The sequence below is a fragment of the Delphinus delphis genome, chromosome X (assembly GCF_949987515.2).
Source record: "Delphinus delphis chromosome X, mDelDel1.2, whole genome shotgun sequence".
Classification (NCBI taxonomy): Eukaryota; Metazoa; Chordata; class Mammalia; order Artiodactyla; family Delphinidae; genus Delphinus; species Delphinus delphis.
The window spans coordinates 98,672,976-98,699,743 of NC_082704.1; the positions used below are offsets into that span (position 1 = coordinate 98,672,976).

The 26,768-nt window shown below is 32.9% G+C and overlaps 1 protein-coding gene across 3 annotated transcripts in view; it reads right to left on the reverse strand.

The window, feature by feature from the left end:
- The window catches only part of DMD (dystrophin), a 2,124,682-nt gene that overhangs the window by 1,255,216 nt on the left and 842,698 nt on the right, over positions 1-26,768 (reverse strand). For all 3 annotated transcript variants that reach the window (XM_060001925.1, XM_060001919.1, XM_060001920.1), the window contains 4 exons: positions 15,265-15,387; positions 12,787-12,924; positions 9,942-10,094; positions 8,888-9,070 (listed from right to left, as the gene is read on the reverse strand). In XM_060001925.1, coding sequence (XP_059857908.1) covers positions 8,888-9,070; positions 9,942-10,094; positions 12,787-12,924; positions 15,265-15,387 — 597 coding nt within the window. The remainder of the gene's footprint in view (positions 1-8,887; positions 9,071-9,941; positions 10,095-12,786; positions 12,925-15,264; positions 15,388-26,768) is intronic.

Genomic DNA, 26,768 nt, shown 5'->3' on the forward strand with positions numbered 1-26,768 from the left:
AGCAATACAATAGAAATTTGGAGATTTTTTACTGATTATCAGAACCTTCAGTTAAATGAGCCTCTCCTGCTCACATATGTACGTGTCCTGTGTCTTTTATAAGGTATTTATATATTCTTTATGTTTTCATAGATTTACTTTAATTAATCTTGGTTGGGACACCAATGTGTTTATTCTATTTGTGGGTTCATGCCTTTCTTATGATCTGGGAAATTTTTAGTCATTTTTCCTCAAATATTGTGTCCCACATAATCTGTCATTTTCTTTTGCAATTATATTAGACATAAAACTTATTATTCTGTTCTCTCAATATTTCATATTTTTTATCTTTATGTGGTGTATTCTGATAATTTTATCATAATGACTTTCTAATTTTCTCATGTTTGTTTAGTTAGGTGTTTAACACACACTCTTAGGTTTTTTTTATTTCTATGACTAGCTTTTGGTTTCCAGAAGTGTTATTCAATGTGTTATCATCATAAATAACTGTGTCAGTATTTTTATAAATTAATGTTTATTTTATGCCTTGATCTCTATTTTATTTTCGACATATTTACTTTAGAGCGTGAAGTAGTTTTCTATTAAGTTCATGAAGCACTAATTCTCTTGATTGTTACGTTAGATAACTCTAAGTCAAAATATATTATTTCTTCATGTGAGTTCTAATAGTTCATTGTGAACCAATCTTCAGTGTTCGTGTGTCTGTGGGACACTCCTAAAAGAGTGATTTATTGTATGATTCTGTGAGAAAACTCTAAGGATTTCACCAACCTGGGAACAATTTTATATTAATTTCTCAGTTCAGGAGTCTAGAGGCTTGTGGTTGGTGTCAAAATTCAGATCCCCCACAACTCAGAAATAACTTTCACAAATTTGTTTCTCCAGTCAGAATCCTTGCCAGATGAATTGGCCTTGGGAGCTGGATTTATCTATTCCCCCTCTACCTGTCAAGGGAAGCCCTTGAAAATTCAACATTTAGACAGGGTTTCCATTTACATCTCTAGCAGATGTTGTATAACGCTACATATTTTCTACTAAAAGCCTTTAAACCTTTCTCCTAACCATGAGGCCCTCAATCCAGGCTTAGTATCACATGAGATGATGTGCTCATTTATGGCAACTAGGAAGAAGGGAGGCTCCATCACATATTTTGAGCTCAACTAAACTGTTTTAAAATTATACTTTATCCAGAATTTCCATACATTTGAAATGAGAGGTGAGGAAATCAATCAGATGGTTATCTTCCTGGAAGTTGATTCTAGCTTAACATACTCTATTTACTAAACAACCATTAAACTGATTCTCTTACATAAACTAGAAACCAGAAAAAAAAAATTACTAGAGAAATGGCAGTAACTATTATGGTCACAACAGTCTAGAGAAACATAGAGTCTTGATTTATCTATTTTTTCTTAACTCTTGTGATATGTTAATTACAAAATTGAAGCTCAGAGGAGAAAAATTTTATAAGCAGCTACCTCCTGGTCCATTTCCCTAGCAACCATCATTAGTCTTTTATATTCACAACTCTGTTTACTAAAGAGCACTCTGTCTCTAAATAAGAAATTTATTTATGTTACCATATTCTCTAAGGATCTTGCATTGGCAGCTCTGATGGTCTTTGTTGTTACTTCAAGGCAAAGAAAAATTCCATGTAGCAATTATTCAAAAAGTAAGTTTCCCCTTTATTTTGGTCTCAACATTAAATGGTTATCATTATGTGATAGAAGCAAATGTACAAAAAATGAGTAGTGCAGAATCAAATCTAGGTTCAGACATTATTTTACATAAGGTGATGGCAAGCAGCTTTGTGATTACTTTTTTTACATCTCTGCTTCATTTTAAGAAAATCCAAAATAACAAAAGCATAATGATAAAGTGATGTTTTTCCCAATTTTTTTTTTTCTGAAGAACATTAGTTCTTCACAATCACTCAAACAGGAATACTATCATAAAACTGAAATGAAATTTCTTCCTTTGTACTGCGACTATCCAGATGTGAAAGTCTGCAGAATCTATTCCCCTCATAGAAATTCATAATCACATTTGCATATCAAAAGCCCTGTAAAATTCTAGACTAAGGAAACTTTGCTTAATCCAGTGTTTCTCAAACTTACTTGGATGTTAGATATCTTTTCTTTCTTTTGAATAGCTCTCACTGTATCTTGGGAAGCACTAAGTTCAAGTTAGGTGTCTTCCATTTCTTACATGTACCCTTGGACAATCTCCTTAACTTTATTTAGATTAATTTTCCTTTCTGGAAAATGACAATGAAAATAATACTTACTTGAGAGGGTTACTGGTGGGAACAAACTAGATACATATGAAAACATTTTGTAAATGTAAAGTTCTATTCAAATTCAAACAATTTTTAAAAGTTAGTAGAGGAATGTGTATACTATAAGTGTTTTCATTTTACAAATTATTCACTTAAGGACTAACTTGTATAATGCATTTCTTGTGGCATTTAAATAAATCTAACAATTTTCTATTAACTTTTCAAGAAGTTCTATATTTTGGCAATGTGTACTTTTAATGTTAAAATACCTTACTACAATTTACTCTGATGTAGTAAAAGCTATCCTTTGCAATACGTTGTTATAATCATCCTCATATTCCCTCTTTACTACCTCAGTGTTAAGTTTCAAGAACTTTGTCTTTTCTCAGTATACACACTTCCAGAAGTAACTGTACTAAAATCTGCCGTTCTGAAGAGGTGTCTTAAACTCCCAGTTGGCATGTATAATTATAAGGAGTATAAAATATTTTTAAAATAGAAAAAATACCTATTAAGTATTACCTGTCTAGATTCTACATCAAAGTTCCACTAAACGTTCATTGTTTCTAAATGAAAAGACGGCTAAGTTATAGTACCCATGTAAAAGTCTACGTGGAAAATATTCCATGAAGAAACAATATGTACAAAGGTCCTGAGGTGGAAATGATGCTGTGTGTTTAAGTATAGAGGAGAAACTTGTATGCTTCTATGACAGGAGAATGGCAAAAAGGGAGATAAAGTTGGAGTAATATAGGAATGAGAGGCAGGAACCAAACTACGTAGAAGCTCGTAAAATTTCATTAAAAGGGTAGTGAGCAGCAGGGGCTTGAGAGAATCTCACATAAGCTTTAGGAATTCTCTGGCTTCACTAAGGAGACTATAGTGTAGGTGGGAAAATATGGGAAGCAAGGATTAGATGCTGCTGAAGTAATCAAGATGAAAGATAATACGCTAAGGTTTCTCCAATAAGGGTACTGAGCAGTGGTCCAATTAAAGATGTATTTTGCAGGTACAGCCAACAGAATTTGAAGTGAATTCCATGCATGATGTAAGAGCAAAGAGGAATCATGGATGATGCCTAGGCTTTGGACCTAGGTGAAAGGGCAATTTACTAACACCTGGAGAGCTTGGTAGCAGCCAATTTATGTAGGAGAGAAAATTAATTATTCTCGACTTGGCTACCTTATGTGTGAGATACCTGTTAGGCATCTAAAATAAGAAGTTGAATAAGAAGTTGTTGGATGTAAAATGTTGAATATCAGTATTATTTACTTGGTATTTGAAGCCATGGGATATCCAGGGTAAATGCAGTTGTCGTATTTAGAAAAGGGACATTGCTTTTCCTTCTTCCACTAAGATGTATTTTTGTATTTTGTATATATATATATATATATATATATATATATATATATATATTTTTTTTTTTTTTTTTGCTTCCCTTCCTGGGACAGGTCATGCATGTATGCCTATTCCAAAGGTTTACTACATTTTTTTTTGCCTCTTAGAAACATGATAGTTGGCAATAATTCACACTGAACACATTAGGCACAAGCCTTATATTTGCTGCTACCTTCTAGAACAAGCCTTTTATTTATTGTATTCTTGCTGTAAGATCAAATCACTTTTATATTCTCATAGCACTCAATGTTTTCCTTTGCAGAAATTGCCACAATTTTAGTAACTAATTACAAGATAATTTTTCCCTTTTTTTATATATAGAAAATCATTTTATATACGTTTATGTAGCTTGCTCCTTCTCTCCAGCTCCATTTTCCTTCTTACACTAGCACATCGTTTAGTACTTCTTTCTGAAAGAATCTTAGATAATGTATTCTTAGTGTTCCTTTATCTGAAAATATTTGTGTATCTGAAAATATCTTGTCTTCATTCTTGAATCACAGTTGACAGAATTCTTTTGAACATTCGCCTTGCACATTAGATATTATGGAAGATATTATTTCATTTTCTTCTAACATCTATTGTTGAGGAAAAGTCAGCCAGCCTGCAGCAGTTTCTGCCTTTAGTCCTTGGTAGCTTTTATGATGATCTTCCTGATCGTTGATGTTCTGGGTTTCATGCAGACCTTGCTAGGTGTGAACTTGTTTTTATTTATTACACACTGGTTGAGCCTTATTCAGTTTGAGGACTCATGTAAATTGAGCTTTATTAAATTTGAGGACTCATGTAAATTGAGATTTATTCGATTTTGTTAAATGTCAGTCATTTATATAAAATAATGTCTCTTCCTCAGGCTCTCCACTCTTTTTAGGCATATGTCTGAGCTTTTTATTCTATCCTCTCCATCTTTCAGTATTTTCAGCAAAGCAAAATTTTCCTCATCTTTCAAGTAATATATTCTTTTTTATTCTATAATGAATCCACCATTAAAAAGTTGTTTGATTTATTATTTCAATAATTATGTTAATTTCTAGACTCTATTTTATCAAAGTTTCCTATTCACTCTTCAAAATGGCCTGTTCCTATTGTAAGAATTCCATTCCATCCTTATTTTCTAAATCTTTTTGAACATTAAAAAACACAATTTCATGTCCTTTACTGACTATCTTCTTATCTCTAATTTCCTCAGGTGTGCATACTCCTTTTATTTTTTGGTGTGTTAACATCACTCACAAAAGGAATCTTTTTATACCCATTGTAATTTTAGTCTGTGAGCTTATTTTGCTCAGGAGTTTCACATAAGCTCCAGATTGTTATATATCCTCACTGTGCAATTTTGTGGTTGTATTTTCTTGGGATTTCTGAGGTTAACTGTCTAATGCTAACATTAAGCTTAATAAAATTATGCATAGTTTTCTATTAAGAAATTTTCAAAGCCTTTATGTTTTTTCCTCTTTTTCTTTACCTTGCTATAGAAAATAATTTAGATAATGCTCTATTGTCAAGTTTATGGAGAATTATGCCTTCATTGGTAGAATCACCAGCTTTGTATGAAATTTCCTGCAAATATTTTGTGACTCTAAGCAAAACTACCTGGCCAAAGATTACGGAGCCTAATTTGCAATTTACATTGAACAAAATAGATCTATCTGTTGTTAATAACATTTTATTTTTTTATAAATTTATTTAATTAATTAATTAATTTTTGGGTGCGTTGGGTCTTCGTTGCTGCGAGGGGGCTTTCTCTAGTTGCGGTGAGCAGGGGCTACTCTTCATTACGGTGCACGGGGCTTATTGCTGTGGCTTCTCCTGTTGCGGAGCACGGGCTCCAGGCGCATGGGCTTCAGCAGTTGTGGCTCACGGACTCTAGAGCGCAGGCTCAGTAGTTGTGGCGCACGGGCTTAGTTGCTCCGCGGCATGTGGGATCCTCCTGGACCAGGGCTCTAACCTGTGTCCCCTGCGTTGGCAGGTGGATTCTCAACCACTGCGCCACCAGGGAAGCCCCAATAACATTTTAAATCTGTGGTACCCACTGAGTCTAATTCTCTTAATGACCTACAAAGATATTATAAATTTTTAAAATAATGTGTCTCCTTTCCAATGTTAACTTATATATAGGAAGAGGAAGAAAACAATTGATTCACTTAACCTCTATAATGTAGCGGGTATTTTACATATATTTCATTAACACAAACATCCTCATCCCCATGGTAGAGATGGAGGAAACCAGGCTGGGAGAGACTGGTGATCACACAACCAGCAGATGGAATCAATGGGATTCACAATCAGGGCTGTTCATCCCAGGGAGTCGTCTATTTTACTAGACCACACTGCTGTTGTAAAACATCCTACAGAAAACATTCCTTATGTTCAGTTTACAGTCGTTGTTTGGTCTTCACTGAACAGCCAGGTCTCTAAGCCAAAAGGAACTACATTAGAAATGTCTTGTATTCCTAACTAGGGTGGGGGCTTCAACATGCTCAATACCTGGAGAAAATCTTACCTGCTTTCGCCCAGTCTGTTTTCCCTTCTTTCTGGTCTCCAGGATTGTCCTGAGGACAATGATTTGCAGATATTCTCTTCTCTGGTTTGGTCTGCACTCCTACCTGGCCTGGGGCTGCTTCATGGCTCCCTGAGACAAAGTTCTATGGCTTTTCTGAGCTTTACTATTGCCATATATAACTCTGACCTGGACATAGTCCCTGAAGTACACTAATTTTACACTGCTTAGTCCATTTCTGAGTCTTTATCTCTAAAGTAAAGACAATTGAGTTCTCATTTTAAACTCAGTTCTCAAATGTTAAGCACTTCATAGTACTTTCTACCATCTTGAATTACTACTGCTAAGATATGAAAGATCAACTGAAAAATCCCTGAGTCCAAAGAAAGTCTAGAGTTTATATACAGAGAGAAGAAAAAGGGACATTTGAGAAGAAGAAAGATGAAAGAAATAGAGAAGGGCAATGGAAGAGAAGGAAAGGAATTGTGAAGCTATGACTACCTGTGCTACATCAGAGCCATTGTAGGATTACCCCAAACATAACTTTTAGTTAAGCCGTTTGCTTGTGGCTATCTCAAATATCCTCACCTTAGATTAACTGGGAAAGGTGACTCTAACCAGTGGACATGTGAAATCAGTTTTTTAATATGTATTAGTAATCAGTGGAATATAAAGATACATCTTGGATTTATCTGTCTATCCATCTGTCTGTCTATCCATCTGTATCATCTTTCAGGTCTAATAAAAATCCAAAGCTAAATATAATTATAATAGTAAATGGATTATTCTTCATGCATATTGTTATTGCTTCTATTATCATGGAAAATTAAAAGTTAACATAAAAATATTTTCCCCAAGCAAGGCACCTTATGAATTTTGGATCCTTCAGATATAAAATCAAGAAGAAATGTTTTATGAAGAAAATATATTATAGTATCTTACTATAATTTATTTTAAAAATTCCATACTGGTTCACTTATCCTTACTTTATTTCACCAACCATTATTACGTTTTACAAATATTTGTTAGAGCCTATTATGTGCAAGGACACAATGGCATTTTAAGTGAGTTGTTTATGGAGATTTTTGATCCTGTGTCTATTTAACTATAAAGTGTTAATAACTTACCTTGACTAAGTTGTAAAAGAAAAATTAATCCTGGGTGTGTCAAGATATGGGGGAAATTGGAATGGAGAAAATAGTGAGTAGTAAGATAATTCAAAGTGGAGGACTTAAATGATGTATTAAATCGAGGCAAAAATATTTTACTTAAATTTTCTTTATCGTTGCCTTAATCTTTCAATTCATTTTGCATCCACAGACACAGGCTTTCTGTTATTGTAAGCTTGAGTGATTTATGACATATTATGCTCATAATATCTACTATGAAGGATAATAGGCTGAAACGTGCAATGAGTTAGAATTGGACTTTAAATGTAATATAGTTTCAACATACCTTACGTTACTACTTCCAATTTCTCAGAATATTCAGCTACTATTAAATCTTAAGGTATTGGATTCCTTAGAAAACAGTGTATTCATGGATTTTTCTAACACGTTAAAAGAAGTAACAATATGCAGTATTTTTTTCCCTTGGTTAATAAGCATCATTAACAAAATTATATGCTTATAAAATAAAGTTATATTAATTGTTTAAGACATATTCAAACATTTACCCCGTATTAAATGGAATCAACAACATCACAGAAGAAATTCCCAAGAAACTCTCACCTATGGGTTGAAACAAATGCAATTGTCATTAACATAGGTCAAAAAGGGTTGAATATCTGTTGGTTTCATGTAAGTCGACCTAACATAATTACAAAGCCTCATTTTCCAGACTTTCAGACCCTGGTTTTGTGAGGAGCACTGTCTTTGCATAATGACAGAGTGGTGACCATTCTGCTTCACTTTACAATATCTCAGAATAGGAACAAAGATGTACCTGTTAGAAAATCCCTATGGTTTATTCCCTACTACAGATGAAGAGCTAAAAAGACCAAGCTTACGATTATGGATTGTGTTTTTAAAGAGAGAATCACAAAATTTCCATCCAGTTGTTTGGAAGAAAGAAGAGCAGTTGTTTCTTTTCCTTTTGGCTTATAATAGTTCAGTAGTAACAATATTTGATATTTTTCAACCTGCTATCAATTATTAACAATCTTACTAGGCATACAATCCTTCTAATAAGCCTTTTAACCCATTGAGTAGCTAAGCGAGGTATGAGGACTAAGCTATTATTCTATAAGTCAATGAGATAAGAAGGCCTTGTGCAAGCTGGTATAAGAAGTTGTTTCACAAAAGATTTATTATTTACCATGTATACATTAAGAAAGTAAAATTAGCATGGGATGGTCTCAGGAAAGCAATACATATTTTTGGATTAGACGCTGAAATAAAGTAAATGTATGATAAATTGACAAATTCACATTTCCAGTGTTATGAAAAAATGATGTGGCAAAAGAAATTAAGATGTATTTTTCATTTTTGATAAGGGGGCTGTTTCCTATGATATGTTAAGGGATTATGTTTTTAACCTGAAAAATTAACCACTAGTGTTACAGAAGCCCAAAGTGAGGGGGAACTACTCACTTTCAGATTGCATATTAGCACTTTGAAATTGCACCCAGATTTTTTTCTATTGGTTAGTAGGCCTCTGTTATTAGAGTAGTAGTTGCAAACACATATGTAGGTTTGCCAGTAACAACTCACAATTTGTGCAAAGTTGAGTCTTCGAAACTGAGCAAATTTGCTCTCAATTTCCCGCCAGCGCTTGCTGAGCTGGATCTGAGTTGGCTCCACTGCCATTGCTGCCCCATCCTCAGACAAGCCCTCAGCTTGCCTACGCACTGCATTCAGCTCCTCTTTCTTCTTCTGCAACTCACGATCAATTTCCTATTGAGCAAAACCAATACAGGGCCCAGGGCAGTTAGCTAACCACATTAACCAACCTATAAGCAGCACATACCTGTCCCAGAAATTTCATAGGCTGTTGTCATTTTATTGTCACTTTTCATAATTTATAAGTATGGAAGCCATCACTGTCATCTTCACCCAAGAATCCAAATATTATTTCAGTTATCTTTTGAATGCTTAGTTTTAGATATTCTAATTGAGAAAATACTGAAATTGATCTAACAGTTTTCTTTCTTCTCAATTCCTCTAGTGTTTTGGGGCTGACCCAAATTGCAGTGATTATTCATCATTTCTTAGGGACCATCCATATAGAATATAATTTAGAGGGTAAGTGAATAAGTAATTTATTTCCTTTTTAGAGTTTTGAGGAACTCAACAGAGAATGAAGCAAAATAAAGAGTGTAAAATAATAACAGAAAAAACATCTTCAGACAATATGCAACAAATAAATCTATAAAGATTTGACACTGATGTGTGAAGATGCTCTGATGAAATGAATGTGCTAACATGAGATAGAAGTCGTCCATATACCGATAAGTCATTTGTTCATCTGGAACAAAGATACACAGAGTCAATTACAATTTTACCAGAAAACATATGACATTTCTTAATTCATTTTACATTGTCTAAGAATAAAACATTTTATTCGTTCAACATTATGTCAATTGAAAAACACTTATACAATACATTTACTAAAACAAACAAAAAAATACAAAGAAATACATCAAATCGGGGAGAACACTAATAGTGGAAACAACATCAACACTTCAAAAATGATCCATACAGGTTAAGTTAAATAAATTAAACTGTAGCAACAAAATCTGGGATTGACATTCTAAAACAACATTACCTTTATTTTCCTTTCATCTCTGGGTTCAGGTAGGCTGGCTAATTTTTTTTCAAGGTCATCCAAGCATTTCAGGAGATCATCAGCCTGCCTCTTGTACTGATACCACTGGTGAGAAATTTCTAGAGCCTTTTTTCTTCTTTGAGACCTCAAATCCTGTTCATGGTGCAGACATTATTAAAATATCAATATACAAGTATATTACACTTCTGGCCGTAGTCATTTAAAAATAATTAGGGTCCCTCATCTTCTTGTTCAGTTTCAGTTAAATTCACATTTAAATGCTAAACATACAAATAGATGATTAAATTATGTATTCATGTGACAGGACCCATGTACATGAAGCTAAGAAACCTGAACAACCCACTTCAAGTATTTTCTCTTAGCATGTTCAAACTTGTTTAGAAATTTTTTCACATTTAATTAACTCTTAATGAGTCAACTAAATTATTGTGTTATGTGAAATAATTTAATATGTGAATTCAACTGAGTTAACTACATACTTGTACAAACTTATTGAGTTTGTATTTGAATTTTAAAATAGGTAAAAATTCCAAAATTGATATCTTCAGCCCTAGGTTAAAAATTTTATATTTATATAGCCAAGCAACTTACATTCATGGTCTTAAAACTCTCTATAAAATAGTTTCATAGGGCATTAATATTTTGTGATTAGAAATATAAAGTGTTCTTAGTTAGCATATAAATTGCTTCAGGCTATATATATTCAAGTGTGAAAAATGTATACCTGTGAGTGTACATGAAAATTACAATTTAAATGTTATGGCAAACTTTTTCTCATCATATCAAATCCAAATGCAAAATGATAAAAAAATATTTAGAAAAGAAAAGGGAAAGTGCATGGTTTCCAATCAACCTGATGAGATAAATAAGGGTGACTGCTTACTAAATCAACAAAGGGGGGGAAGTTTATCATCTCACTCCTTACAAGACCACCCAATGTCTTCCATGATTAATAGAATTTGTTGTAATGCTATTTTACGATAACACAAGGGAACATAAGAGCTCAGGATACAGCTTTCATTTCTTCAGAGCAGTAGCAATTAGGGTTTCATGTACAGATATAGCTGGAGCCAAAGAAAATAATGAATATGAAAGGACTGCTGAAATATTCATTGCATTGGAAAGTTTTTACCTTCTTTGAAATATTTCATAAGGACTAGAATTGAAGCTACTTGGCAGATTAACAACTGAATTTGGTAGATTGGTTTGGCAAGTGGAGTAGATTTTTATTAATCACGTTTAACATATATTTGCAAAAATGATCTCGATTTCATTCTGCATTTTGTTTAAAATTGAGGATGTAAAATTTACTACAGTTTACATTTTTAGTTGAATTTCTAAAGCTCCTGTGGAGGTATTAAATGCCTAGGATGAGCCAGATGGAATGCTGCTTTTTTCAAAGGTACCAAGATACAGCCACGTGAATGAGAGTTGAGCCATGCCTTACTGGTGACACAACTCACATCTTTGCCAAGAGAAAGGCCTTGTGGTCATAAAATCTGAAACTCTTTTTATTTCCTAAGCACAAGGTGATGTGTAATGTGTAAAGGTATTAAGAGACATTATAGAGATTTCTTTACAGGTATGCCAGATAACCATTAAACACTGCTGTTCAGTAGGACACATATCATATGACCAGTGTAGATGCTTCTAAAAGCTTGGTCACAGTTGGAAGCGTGTGAATTACACAGCTTTCTGATTTTCTGAGCACATTATGGCTTGCTCTTGCACTCCCTCGGGGAAGAGGCCTTTTCTAGTTACTATATTTATCAGCAGTTACCTTCAGAAAATCTGCTGGCCAATTAGACTTTCCTTGTGGATTCCCTGCAGGCACAATATTGTGTAATTACATTCTCAGCAGTGTTTATTTGCTTGTCTGACTATATGGGAAAAGGTTTTACACTCTTATTTGCATATAGAAAGCAGACTCTATCCACCTACAAGGTGGATCCACCTACATGGCTACATAGCTCTAAAAGAGTGATTTACAATGAAAAGCTCAGCAATTAACAGTATTAGAAAAATCAGCCATGCATGCAAATAGTGAATATTGAAAAGTACATTAAAAAAATAAAAGGTTATTTCACAAAATTCTTCACATGTCCAGTCTCTTCTCAAGAACTTTCTAGATACTATTTCTAGATACTAGATAATATTCTATTTTGTCCTTCCTGCACAAATCCAGATGAGTCACACGGGTACCTGAAGCTATACGCTATCACTGGCTAACATGAGAGGACCAGCTCTTCTTCAAGGACATTAAGATTATTTTAGAGGACTCCTATATAAATGAAATTAGACTTATAAATGCTTAGTTAGTTGCAAAGAGTGACTCTCTTAAAGGCAACATGAAGTTAACTGAAAAAATTAAGTATTAAACAAATACTAGGTTACCAAAAAAGTGGACCTACTCTAAATCAAATCAATAAAATATCGCAAGCAGAAAGCCTAAAAAATATACAGGTTGTTTATTCTGGCAGTTAAGTAGGTTTTTCAAGACAAATGTAAACATAACTTACAAAAATAAATTATACTACAAAATTAAATATATGAACACTATGAATGATGCATGTTAATATCTTTCTATTACTACTCAGAAAAATTTGTCTAAGTAAAAAAAAAACCCAACTTCTAAGCAACACATCTTTCAAAATCAAAGACAGCACTCAAAAATGTTAAATAAAACACAGACATTGAACAGAAAAAAAATGTATTTCTGGTGACTAAGAGTCTTAAGAAGATTTTATTTATGCACAAGAGTTTTACCCTTCACATGAAAAAATAAAAACACAGGCAAGGTATATTATAATTTTAGCTCTAATACCTTGAGAGCATTATGCTTTGTCTGTAACAGCTGCTGTTTTATCTTTATTTCCTCTCGCTTTCTCTCATCTGTGATTCTTTGTTGTAAGTTGTCTCCTCTTTGCAACAATTCTTTTACAGTACCCTCATTGTCTTCACTCTGATTAAAAACAACAAGTACAGTCTTCATTTTGGTTTTAAGAAAGCTGTACATCGTTAACAGAGATAATAAAACATGTTATTTAAAAACAAAAAAATCCAATTTAAAACTTTCAGTATCCTAAGATACTGCACTCATAGTTTTTCTTTTATATGTTGTACTTTAACTTTTAAAAGAAGTAAGTTTCCTCCTGCCTAGTTCAAAAGGACACATGTGATTAGTCATATGTAGGAAGATGGGGGAATAAGGTACTTTAACATTTCAGACAAGTGAACTGCTATGAAAGCATTCTTTTGGCTTTGATTTTTAGTGCATTTCTAGAAATTAAAAAAGTTGAGAGAAGCAAACTAAACTTGCCATTTACAATGCTAATTCACAGAGGAATACAGATGTTGCCCTGTGTGAGATGACAACAAAGCTTAACATTTTAACACACACTCCTAAGTGAAAATACGTTATTTTAAATGGACACTGATTTCTATCTAATGCCCTCTGCTTTAAATAACCTAAATGCCCAAATTTAGAACAAATATTAGGGCATTAGTAAAAAATGATGTGCTCAATTGTTGCCAAATACTGCAGTTAATTAATTTCTAAAACATATGTCATATATGCATGTTATTTTTAAATAAATACAATTAAGTATTAAAATATGGATTAGAAAAATGACTTTAAGCATTTTCAATATGCATTTTGGTTTTTAGACTCCAAGAATATTATTTTTATTTACTTTGAAATAAAATTATTTGAATAAGTGTTAGTTTAATAGAGTAGCATATGTGACCATGTGATTTTTCACCTCTATTTTCCTATCTTTCTTTCAATTCAATATATGAAAACTTTCTATCAAGGAGGTTCACGTTGCTATGGTACCCAAGGTACTCTGATGAACGAAGAACAAATATTAGACAATTTTTAAAAAATTCACATGTATGTGTGTGAATAATCATCCATGGTATTCAATGTTACATATTTAATTCTGTAATGCATACGTAAACTTCTACACACAACTGAGGAACTGTTCATTTTTTTAGAGGAAATGGGATTTTCACCTGAGATTTGCCAGTTAACTAGTCTAATGAAATAATATAACATAGACATTTATGTTTATAGTCTGTGAAAGACCTTACTTTTTAAAATATGTCTTTAAAAAGTCTGCAACATTTCCTGGGGCTGAGGACAAAAGTAATAAACAAACAAAAGCTCCCACTTCATTTCTTTCCCCACACCAGCTGAGAGCTAGAGGGCAGAGTTGGTGAACAGCCCAAGAGGTAAGTAGCACTCTTTTCCACCTCGGTGCCCTCTGGTTTCTTCTTTGACATGAAGGAGAGGTAGCAGTAACTCAGCATCTTGGAAAGGCTCTTCTTGTCTTTCTTTCCAGGAGCTGAGTTGGCAAGGCCACCAAACCCCATACACGGGGAGTACTGATTTAGGCAGCTCCAGGAAGTCAGAATTGATACCAATGAGAACTAAGATTGGTTCTCCTACTGCTTCACATGCCTATTATTTACAATTTATAATTTGCCTTTTGATATCATTTTCAAGCACTGTCTGAGAAGTCGCTAGCATTGATACATGTCTGAGAAATCTCTAGCATGATATACGCAAAGGTTAAGAATGCCATATAGGTGATGGCTGTGAGAGGGGAAAGGAAACTGTGAGAATGGGGTGGAGGGAGAAAAAAAAGTCAGTGAAAAGGGATGTGATGCAGAAATATTCAAGCTAGAGAGAAACGTAAAAGACATGTTGAAATTAATCAGGGTTTAAGGAGAAAGTTATGAGTCTGGGAATAGCCCACATGGTTATATATTTTTTATTCCCATGAAATAAGCAGCATGAATTTATACATATTTTAGATATACACTACACTATTTGTTCAACTTTTTTATAAAACCACCTTGTGGTAAGCTTTAATAAACAATGTTTATATCATGTGTAATTGCCCCTTCTCCAAAATAAATGTTATACTACCAAAAATGGGATTGACACAAAATATCAGTCATCTACGATGGCTGTGTTTTTTATTAAGTTTCTAGTTTATTTTTGGATTTGACTCTTTTCATCCATTACATTTTGTCCTTTGAGCACACGTCAAAGCAAAATTGCTGGGCTATTTATTAGAATCTGTAAGTGCTCCTGTATGTCCATACCATAGTAATTTGGCATTCATAATGACAGTTCAACAAGAATACTTTGCTCTTGTAATAAATCATTAGAATCACAAAATGTGCAAGGTACGCTCTGAGCATTTAGTTGGAGACTTGCGTTATCTAATTTCTTTCCAAATATTTATTCATTTTCATTCCTAGTTCATTCACAATTTTATCACAACCAATTTACCATATCTTTATTGAAGTCTTCCTCTTTCAGATTCACCCCCTGCTGAATTTCAGCCTCCAGTGGTTCAAGCAATTTTTGTATGTCTGAGTTAAACTGCTCCAATTCCTTCAAAGGAATGGAGGCCTAAAAAAAAAGATAGTGCTAATTTAAATCAAAATTACTTTTTATTAGAAATATAAGACAAAAAATACATTTGTTCAACCTCTTGTTGCGAAAATAATGACATGCATTATGTTTCCATATTATATTTTATGAAAGTGTTGAAATACAACTGGGAAAGTACCTGGGGATGCAAATAAAGACATTTAACATCATCAGAGCCAAACATACATACAAGAAAATGCAATTCATCATTCTGGTTTTTCAACAAAAGTCAATTTCCATATATTTGGCTGGTCTAACTGTTAATATCCTAAAGTTGAATTTGATCTTATTTTAAATATTCTGATATAAATACCATTTGGGTAAATATCTCTTAACAGAAATTGCCTCATTACATCAGTTGGAAATGCAGAATTGTCTCCTTATCCTCAGAAAAACTACACTGCAATCTGCTTAGATATTTTAAATGACATTTTTAGCATGGCAGAATTGACAGGCATGCTCCCATAAGACAAAAAAATGTCATTAGTTTGCCTTAGGCATCCTTTATTTGGTAGCACAAAAAAATTCAAAAGAATGAACCCTGAATATCTCAAATGAAAAATCTGAATATATGTTTTCCAAACTTATAAACATCACAGTTTCTTTGATTTTGAAATTCATAATGACCATAGTTTCAAAAAACTTTAAAATCCCTTGTTTTTCTAAAGAAACCACTTGAAGAGGAGTGACTAATGAAAATACACTGAAAATCAAATATATATTCAAAAGAATAGGCAAGATTTAAGAGTTTAAACAGTTAATAACATAAATGTTTATTCTATTATCTATACCCTGTATTCAATTTCTTTGCATTAAAACACTAGAAAATACTTTATATCTGACAGCTTTTGAAAACTCACACGTGATAAATAGAAATCTTATTTTCTTACAGAGCTAAACATTTTCCACTTGTAAAACCAATTCAGGAACCACCCACTGTCTTAATGCCAGAATGACACATTCATCAAGTTTGGTCCCCACCCACTCTTCCCCAACACATTCCTAGTCATAGTCTTACTCTTTATTAGACAGCATCTCCTAGAGGACAATAGGGATAAGTGTCAAGGAAAAACCAAATATCTAATACTAATACTAATGAAGAAGTGAACCATCAAATGCTATCCGTGAGAACATAATTTTCACAGGAAGAAACATAAATAAACATTTATCTTCTAGGTACTTTTACACAAGAAACATGAATAAACACTTATCTTCTGGGTACTTCTACACATGCCAGAAAGGATTTATAGACTCTTTTTAAAGGGACTTATTTTCAATACTAGTTTTTAAATCCTAATGAACATTTAAAATTTGAAATATCATAATATGTTCTTGAACCAGTACAGACTGCTAGTATTACAGATATGCACATAAATGTTGTTTCAATCTCTGTATTACAAACATACTTCTATACTTCAAAATCATATATTGTACAATATATTATAAGAGTAACAGCCTTTAGAATCATAATTACACAATATTAATTCGATGGTATTTATGTTACTGAATTGTACACATTTCCTAACATTTAATAAGAGCAACTGCATTGTTCTATATGATTTTGTGAACATATGAAGATAAATAATATTTAAAATAACTTTTTGAGTACTTGGAGGTCAAAATAACATGGGTCCATTTGAAGGTAGATTTATCTGTTTTACTCCTACACTTGCTTCCTCTCTAGCTCATCCTTCCTCCACATACTCAAATATAGTAGTTTCAAAGGCTCAAAACTTGGGCACCCGTACCTCTCTCTCAATACTCCTTCCCTAATAAATTGTACTATCTCCCAAAACTTAACTATAACTTTCATAATATCTGTCAAATATTCCTCTTTAGCTGTGACCTCACTTTTGAATTCCAATCTAGACTCTCAGTAGCCACCTGATTTCTCACTTGAAGTTCAGCATGTCTAGAAATGAGCTTATTATCTTCCCCCAAACTGCTTGCAACATCAACTTGGTTAGTTCTGTAAATACAAGACCATTTTTTTCTGAGTCATCCATGTTTAAAACATGAGTCATGCTATTTTCCAGCACTTCACTCTAATGTCTAATAAATACCAAATACTTGCCAATTCATTCACCATGATTCACTTGCTTTCTTTTCCCAGAGACACCATCTCTCCTAGTCCTCACACAAGAGCTAAGGCAATAACCTCCTTACAGGGCTATAATCCTTCCCACCTCACCAGTTCTATCCTGTGCATTGTAATCAGGTCAGTATATTCCAAAACCATGGCTTTCATTATGTTATTTCTCTGCTCAAGAAGTACAAGTCAAAGAAGGTCCAGACTCCAGCATGATAGTCAAGGCTTCCCCTAATCTTGTCCCAAGGACCTTTCTAGCCTTATTTAAGTGGTCCTAATACAATCTTTCTTACAGGTCTATTGGTAAACTCCTGGTATCTCTCCCTCAAGGCTTAGAATGTTTTTAACCTTCTGGTGAAGAGCCTAAAACTCCTGCATGAGAATGCCTAGATTGAATCTGAGCTCCACCATTTACCAGCTGAGGGATCTTGGGCAAGTTATTTCTCCTCTTTGAGCCTCAGTTTCTTTATGTGTAACATGAGGATAAGAAGAATATCTAACTCATAGAGCTTTTATGAGGATCAAGTATGCTAGAATGTTGTTTGGTATATAATAGATGCTCAATAAGTACTGGTCTTATTATTTCCCCTCAAATTTGTACCCATCCATTGGCTCAGGTCAAGACCTTCCTCTTTTGAAAACATATGGTTTACGAAGGATAAAATAAATGCTTGTTGACATGGCATTTTTATTTTAACAACTTATTTGACAAAATCATGAAATTCTAATGTTGAACATGGAGAAATTGACACTCCAGTTTGGTAAAGCTGTATCATTCTTTAACAACAAAACTTAATTAATTAATCTGCATCAATGTAGAGAGTGGTCCCAAGGAGGATGCCAAAGGGCATTGCACTTGTTCTGCCCTGTGCAGTATTTTCATCAGGAATTATTTGGAGACCAAAAAGTATGCAAAAACACACACATTGAGAGGGATGAGTTTCACGAACATCCCATGAAGATGAGTAATTTGCCTGTCTGGTTCAACCTAGAATCATTCCTGGTACATAGTAGGCACTCATAAATGAACATTTCCTGAAAAACTAACTGAATACATGACTAATCATAGAACAGTAGAATAAATATTTCAAGGAAATCTTGAATGATCTGGAATTTTAAATAACACAATTTCCTCTGTATAAAATTGAAGAGACTGAAAAATAAATAAATAAAATTGAAGAGACTGGAGTAATCAGCACTTCATGTGTGGATATATATTAATTGCTGGCCAAATGTTAGCAACAACACGATACCACTAGGTACAAAAATAATATAAGCAGATATGAATAGATTTTAGGAAACACTAGTACAAAGTGATGAATTATTCAAAGCAAGATAATGCAAACTTAGATTTCATTAGTAGTATGTGTAGTGTCCAGATTTCCTGATCAAAGACTACTATGCATTTGTTAAAAAATAAGACCATTATGCAGATTAGGGATTTTAATTATTCTGTGTGGTTCCAAAGTGAATAACTAGAGTCAATGGGGAGAAATTACTTGGAGTCTGAATTTTAGTTTAATATAGGAACAACTAATTAGTGTTGCAAATTTTTTTTTTGTCTTTTTAAAGGACTAAATTTTAAAGAAGTGAGTTTCTCATTGCTGAAAGTACATAAGCACAGGTAGGATGATGATGTATTAGCGTATAAGTTAGAAATAAGACAGTTTTTGCATGAATACTTCCCTAAAATTTTATCAATTTACAGTAAATTCTCTCCTCTAAATTCAAAGGGCTTTGTTTACTGTAGCTATGCAGCTATATAGAAATATTATGCAAGTCATATATGTAATTTTCAATGTTCTACTTGCCATACTAAAAAGTAAAAATAATCAGATGGATTTAATTATATTTTTTCCCAAATATGTCCAAAATATTATTATATAAACCTATAATCAATATAAAATTATTAATAAGATATTTTACTTTCATTTTTTCATATGAAGATTTCAAAACCCACTGTGTTTTACACTTATGGCACATCTTAATTTGGAGTAGCCACATTTCAAATATTCAATAGCCATATGTAGTCCTGTGGCTACCTTATTGGACAGTACAGATCAATAACAACTGCTATGACGACGACATTGAAAAGAACCAATAGTTCATTATTAGTATGAAATATGTCACAGGAGTAATGTCTTACTAATAGGAGTCAAAATGCTGATGCTTTATTTAGTAAATTTTAGCGGATTTAGATAATTCTTATAATGTCCATCTCATTCACTTGTACCCAGATGTTTTCATAGAGGAATTTTCAGAAAGCCCTCTAGGGATAGGAAAATTTATGGGAATGGGTTTGAGATGTTGTATTGGGAGTCTCTATTCCTCATTTACGTGTAATCCTAGGTTGTGTTGCAGTATCTATTACATATTTGAATGTAATATTGTTTGACTTTCAAGGGTTTATATTTTGTCTCCCCAGTAGATTTTTAATCCCTGAAGCTGGGAATACATCTTATACTATTCTGTATTTTCCATAGCAAAAGGAACTCATTTTTTAAACATAAAATGTGTTTATTATATCAATTACTAATTTTAGAACATCCAATAAATCAAATTAACCAGTAACTCAGTTTATAACCAAAATAACCATAACTATTCAACTCAGTTATTTAGGCTATTCTATTGGCAGGATCAGACCAGCCATTTGACATCCATGTGATTAATATTCTTCAAGGAGTTGGGAAATTTTAATTGCTTTTCCTTAAGAGTTCACTGGCTCACCATTAGGTCATGACTTTTCTGACCAATAAAAGTTTCACATGTCATTCTTTGGTCTTTTTGTCTTTGTAATGCTTATGAAATTTTAAAAAAAGAAATGAATAGTAAGCAAACATCCATAATTTAATAGCTCACTCTTGAATCATCCAAGTTTAAGCCATATAAAGTATATAATGCCTGCCTCTTTGATTCAGAATTATGACAAACTATTTGAAGAAACTGAAATCAATGGTGGATAAATCATCTTAACTTTTGCATACATTACTTCTATTGACTTTAAAGAAAGTATATGACCAAAGAAGAGCTAGAATCACAATTAAATCACACGTTAGACAGCACACACAATATAGGTCTTAAAATACATAGAAAATAATCAAAAAAAGTTATAATATTGCAGGAGAAAGTATAAACCAGGCATAGGTTTTATACAATTTAATTTTTACTTACCTTTTCATCTTAAGAGCTTTAGCATGACTGTGAAGTCATACAAAATACAAATAAAGTAAAACATAGGCAAGTTTAATAATCAGATAGATAAACGGACACAAAAGAAAGAAGAGACAGAGAAACTGAGAAAGACAACACTTTGTTTTCCTTGATTTTTTAATGTGGTTTCAGATTGCTTAACAGCTAATAATTGTGCTTTGCTGCATGATTTAAGATTAATGAAATTTAAGGCTTTGTTAAAGTTTTAGCATTAAAGGTGACTTATATAACAAGTTAACAAACAACAACAGACTGAAAAAAGCAAAATCAATTACAGATTGATTCATTGTAAATTGGAAGCATTCAAGATTACTCAGATACACTTTATCATTTTTAAAATGTAAGCTTTCTTTTGGTTAAATATTACTCTAATGGGCATAGATACACTAACATAATAATGACTGTGTTTACACAGACAGTAAAGTAAACATTTGTTAATATGGACTATGTAATCTCAGTAATTATGATAAATGGTCACTACATTCAAATCACACTAAAATCTAAATTGAAAGTTAATATTCCAAATGGTACAGACTGATTTAAAATTGCTTCAAATCAGTCTCCTCTTTCCATTCTGCAGCTTTGAAAATTTATTAATCATTACAATATTGGTATAGAAAAAATTAAATAAGAATAATTCATGGAAACCTAAATGAATAAAGTTTCAAGGACCAGTAACATCCTATAATACAGAAAAGATATGATATGAAGAGTTATTTCAAATCAAAATATCTGGAAAGAAAACTTACAAAGAGAAATAAGTGTATTGGAAAGACCTATCTAAAACGAAGATAATCAGATAAAGTAGTTTATAAATTTATTCATTCACTTATTTTAAATTCAAAAGAGCAAGCTCCAAGGGACATAAGAAATAATTTTAAAGATAAAACAAATTGACTTGGGTAAGTGACATTTCATTGGCTGCATTCTTTGATATTAGGTAAGGTATTGGCTTATCTTTGATGCTGTGAGGATAAAAATGTGAAATTGTGGTAACTTCCCAAATTTGTAAGGCTGATTAAGAGACATTACCCAGTACGTCTCTGTTGGTTTTGAAATGATGAGATTAATTTTATGGTCACACTTTTCAGAATTGGATACAAAATACACTGATTGGTTAAGATATGTTGGTGGTTCAATAATCATCCCACTTTCTACTTTTTATTGAGAATAACTTGGAATATTTTTCTGCCTCACGATTACATGAGTTTAGTAGTAGCAACTGAAATAGAAGAAGAAAGGATTTAACTACAAAATATATGGGGGAGACAGATGAATTAAAACATTTAACATTTTGGACAACTTTCTATTTTTTTCTTATCTTTTTTCTTTCTTCCTTTCTCCCTCTCTCATTTCTGGTTTTTGTTTAATTATAGTTATTTTTAATACAAAGAAGTACTGAAATCATTATGTTTTAAGTGAAACTGGACATGCTTATATTAACACATAATAGACCAACAATAAATATCTAATGATACAAATAGAGATATAACAATGTATGCTGAGAGTCAGCATGATGGAGTGGACAAAGCAATGAATTAGGATCTAATGTTTTCTAACCAGGCTATCTAACTGTGAGAACCTGGGCAACTCACTGCCTCTCTCACAGCCTCCTATAAATATGTGAAAGTTCCAATCCAAGGAATGATTACTTTTACATTTGTTGATTGATCGGAGGAATCATTTTCCTTTATAAAAGATCATGATCAGAAATCACCAAATAGCTTTAATCATTTTAAATGTCATGTTAATAAGACCCAGTTAGTTGTAGCAAATGACACTGTGCACCAAACTCAATTAAAATCTACTTTGGAAACATTGTAAATAATTACAAAAGTAATGTGTTATCAAAGTTCCAACAGAACTAACCTGTTCTAGGGATAGAAAATTATAAACATGCAAAAATGTTGTTAATATAGAAATTCTGTTGCTAGGTTAACTTATTTCAGTGAAATAAAATTAGCAGGTAGAGTAACACAAAGTTTGGGTATTAATCTGTTACTATTACTTGAGGATTGTAGCTGTGATTATTACATATGTAATGCTCTACAAATCATGTGATGCCTATAGATCTTTACCTAAGTTTTCATCTATGACTTTTTAAATAATTTCTTTGTAGAAAAGTTTACTAAAAATATATTTATATAATAAGAGTAACTATACCAGCTAACAGACCATGCTCTCTTCTGTCAGAGAAGGTGTTAAATTAGAAATAGACTATGAAGGGGAAAAAGATCAATATGTTTGTATTGATAAAGTTGATTATTGAAAATTAGGTTTCAATTAAAATTCTCAAATCCAATGAATCTTATTTTGACATCCTAGGTGACATTCATTAGATGGATTACTTATTTCCCACTGATGCTTGGGAAAGTCACAATACCTGTCTAAACTATCCTTAAATTATTTATATATTACTTTTCACATCTAAAGCTACTACTTAAGATAAAATTAGACCCAACCATGTATTTTTTCCTGATATATTGTACACTAAATGAAAAACTCACTGGCTCTCTCACAGCCATATATATATATATATATATATATATATATATATATATATATATATATATATATATATATATATATATATATTTATATTTATATATACATGTATATTTATATATACATATGTATACATATACATATATATGTGTGTGTGTGTGTGCGTATATATATATATATAGTCTCTGATCCAAAGAATGATTACTTTTACACCTGCTAACACTGATTGGACTGATTGGAGATCAAAATCTTGACATTGTATAAATATTATAGCAATAAAATTATATTTACATATATGATGGCAGACCATTCAAATCCCATGTTATAATTATACACACACACACACACACACATTGATATATACACACACACATATATATACACACACATACGTACACATACTGCTACACGGATTTCGAAAGCAAATTTAAGGCCCATATAGAAATTAAGGAATATATTGTATATAATATCCAACGGCACATAAATCTTAATAAAGAATGAAGACACAGAAAACAAGTTCACCTTTCTTTTGGTTAGTACCAATTGCATGGGCAATAATGTAACATTTTAGCTCCAAAGAAAGTGAAATATTTCTAAATCTCTAGAAGAGAACACAATCTAACTAAGCAAATTATGTGTATGTCTCATAATATTTTGTTAGAAAGTAGTTGCCTATATTAATAGGATACAGCTAAGGTCTATTGACTCAACATGCTTTTAAAGCTAAGTATTACAATGTGACGAATATATCTTGATGCAAATTTTATTCTGAGACTCATAGGCAGCCTTTTGGACTCAATTAGTATTGAATCCTGAGGCAGTTTTCAGTTCATCACCTTCTTGGCCCTCATATATGATAATTTAACTCTAGGCTAGTTCTCAATGTCTCTAGACCAGTGGTTCTCAGAGTATGGTCTCTAGATCATTGGCATCAATATCACCCGAAAACCTGTTAGCCATGCAAATTATCAGGCCTACCCAAGGCCTACTGAGTCTTAGTCTTCAGGCAGGGGGGGAGGGGAGGGCAATTTGTGTTTTAACAGTTCCTCCAAGTACACAAAGGTTAGAGAGTCACTGCTGTAGACTGTCACTTCCTCTCCATTCCCACAGATACCCCTTTATTTGAGCTACTCACTGTTTCTCATCTAGACTATTGTGATAGCTTCCTAATTGGTTTCCCTACTTCCTGCCATTATTCAGTTGAATTCTCTTCACAACCACTGCAGGGCTAATCTTTCAACAGTGCATGAAAAAAAAAAATCAAGAACTCCTCATTGAGTATTGAATTAAGCATAAATTATTAGAAGATCTGCCTCAAATATCATCTCTCCCAAATTGCTGACTATCCTCTCCAACTTGGCTTTTCAGAAGATGGAGATGGGTAGAAGTGCCATAAGCAACAAGACTAAGTAGTCTGTTTACTTTTGCCTTCCTATTTCCCTTTCTATGCTTCTGTCTCCTGTCACTTTCTTTTGCTGATAGTATCCCCCTCAAACACCACCATGCTATGCCACCATGTTCAGATGCCCTAAATCAGAAAGAGTTGAGTCGTGGTGTCTTTCCCCAATGATTCCATCAACTTTACCCAGGGTTCTGAAATTATGCCTGATTCGTTTTTATAACTCTGACCCTCCCCATCAAAACTGCCATTTTCTCAAATTGATTTCATACATATTAGGAGAGATTAAGCTTTCTCAAAGCCATAAGATACTGCTGATTAACCTAAATGAAATGAGAAAAGATAGAATTTCATGTATTTTATGGGCCCTATTTGGGACAAGCAGAACTTTCCAGTTCTTAAATTGGTCCACTCGATAATCTATAGGGCTGGCCCTTGCAATGGAAATAGCAAACACACATCTTCTTGGTCCCTACCCATTCCAGCACAGACCAGAAAGAGAAATCAGCTATTCCTCCATTTCTTTTCCCCATCAATTTCCATCTTAACCCTCAAAATTTGGCCATTAAGTCTAATATATATATAATGATAACAATAATTATTGATATTACTTTCACCATTTTATATAATTATAATAATTTATAGATTTTTTCAATGTATGCTTTTACATATCTTAGGTCATTTGATCCTCACCACAATCTTGAGGTTAAGATAAGACAGGCATAATCTTACTGCTTTTCTGGATGGAAATGAGATTCTGTGAGGTAAAGGGTCAAATCCAAGATCACACTCAAAGTATTGTGGCTTGAAGTTAAGAATTTTTTTCCTCTCGCCACACTGCTCCTCACTGATAGTTAAAATTACCACTGCTGAGAACTGCATCTGATGGACAAGTTCTCAGCCAATCTAAACCGAGGAACCCAATGTACACTGCTTTCTGGATTTTGGAATTTCTTGTCATGAACAGTCCTTGAAGGACACAGACTTCATATTCACCAAATAGTGAATCCAGATATTATCAGTGAGTTCTCAGGATAAATTTTTGCTCTACTCATTTGCCCTTTCTAGTTGACCTTTGAAAGGATCCTGAAATTAGTTTTTAAACTGAGTTCTATCCATATTCACTCCCAATCTACTTTTATCACTGTAGATTTTCTCCCAAGTTTTTCTCCTAAGTGAAAACTACCCATAAACTCAACCTTAAGAATGTCATATTACAAACCAATCTTACCTTCCATAAGCCTTACTCTAATAGGAACTTGACTTTGAGATCAAAGGCTATCCCTGAGAATTCCAGCACTGCCAAAATTACCCTACTCCATAAGCAAACACACATACAAGTCATTAAATTCCTCACTGCATCAACAAAAGATTATTAGACACATTTTAGAGTTATCAGGGACTAATACAACTAATTAGTCTTAATTTTAACTAATCCAGCCCAGAAATTTTACACCATGTTCTATGCACATAACTTGTACCTCCTGAACCTCATCAGAGGAAGCAGAAAGATAAAAGGGCAGAAATTCCCCCATCCAATAAGTCTATTCTTATCCATTTTATATACTCAGTTCTAAATAATAACTCCTTTGTGGGGTGGGATAGTTTTCCTTTTAAAAACTACTTATCTAGTTCAACTCCCATATCTTATAAACACTGAAAATGGAATTGCAGAGAGACCACATGTTCTGCCTAATACTGACAAAGTTCAGAATTCAATCTTCTATGTCTATTGTTCTTCCTACCACACTATGTGATTGCTGGGACCACCTCATCATTAACTGTACACCCCCATGAAGATGTAGTAGTGTTAAGCATATTATATGATTGCAATAAGTATTTAAACTTGTGTTTGTAGATATATATTTTTAAGCAAGTATCTTAAACATCCTGTATATTCCCATACTCACTAGCACAATGGACACTCAATACCATTAGTGAATGCAATGATAAACAAGCAAAATGTCAGGTATGCTTTAACTCCATATTTTCTGTTTCATCATGATGATAGAGCTTAATTATCTCTTCAAAGCCCCCAAATGGGGTCAACTATTGCATTCAGTCATCTCTATGAATTTAGAGGAAAAGGAATGCTTTGAAAAGTAAAAATGTGATTGTCATCAATTAATGTATAGTTGAAATATTGATTTAAAATCT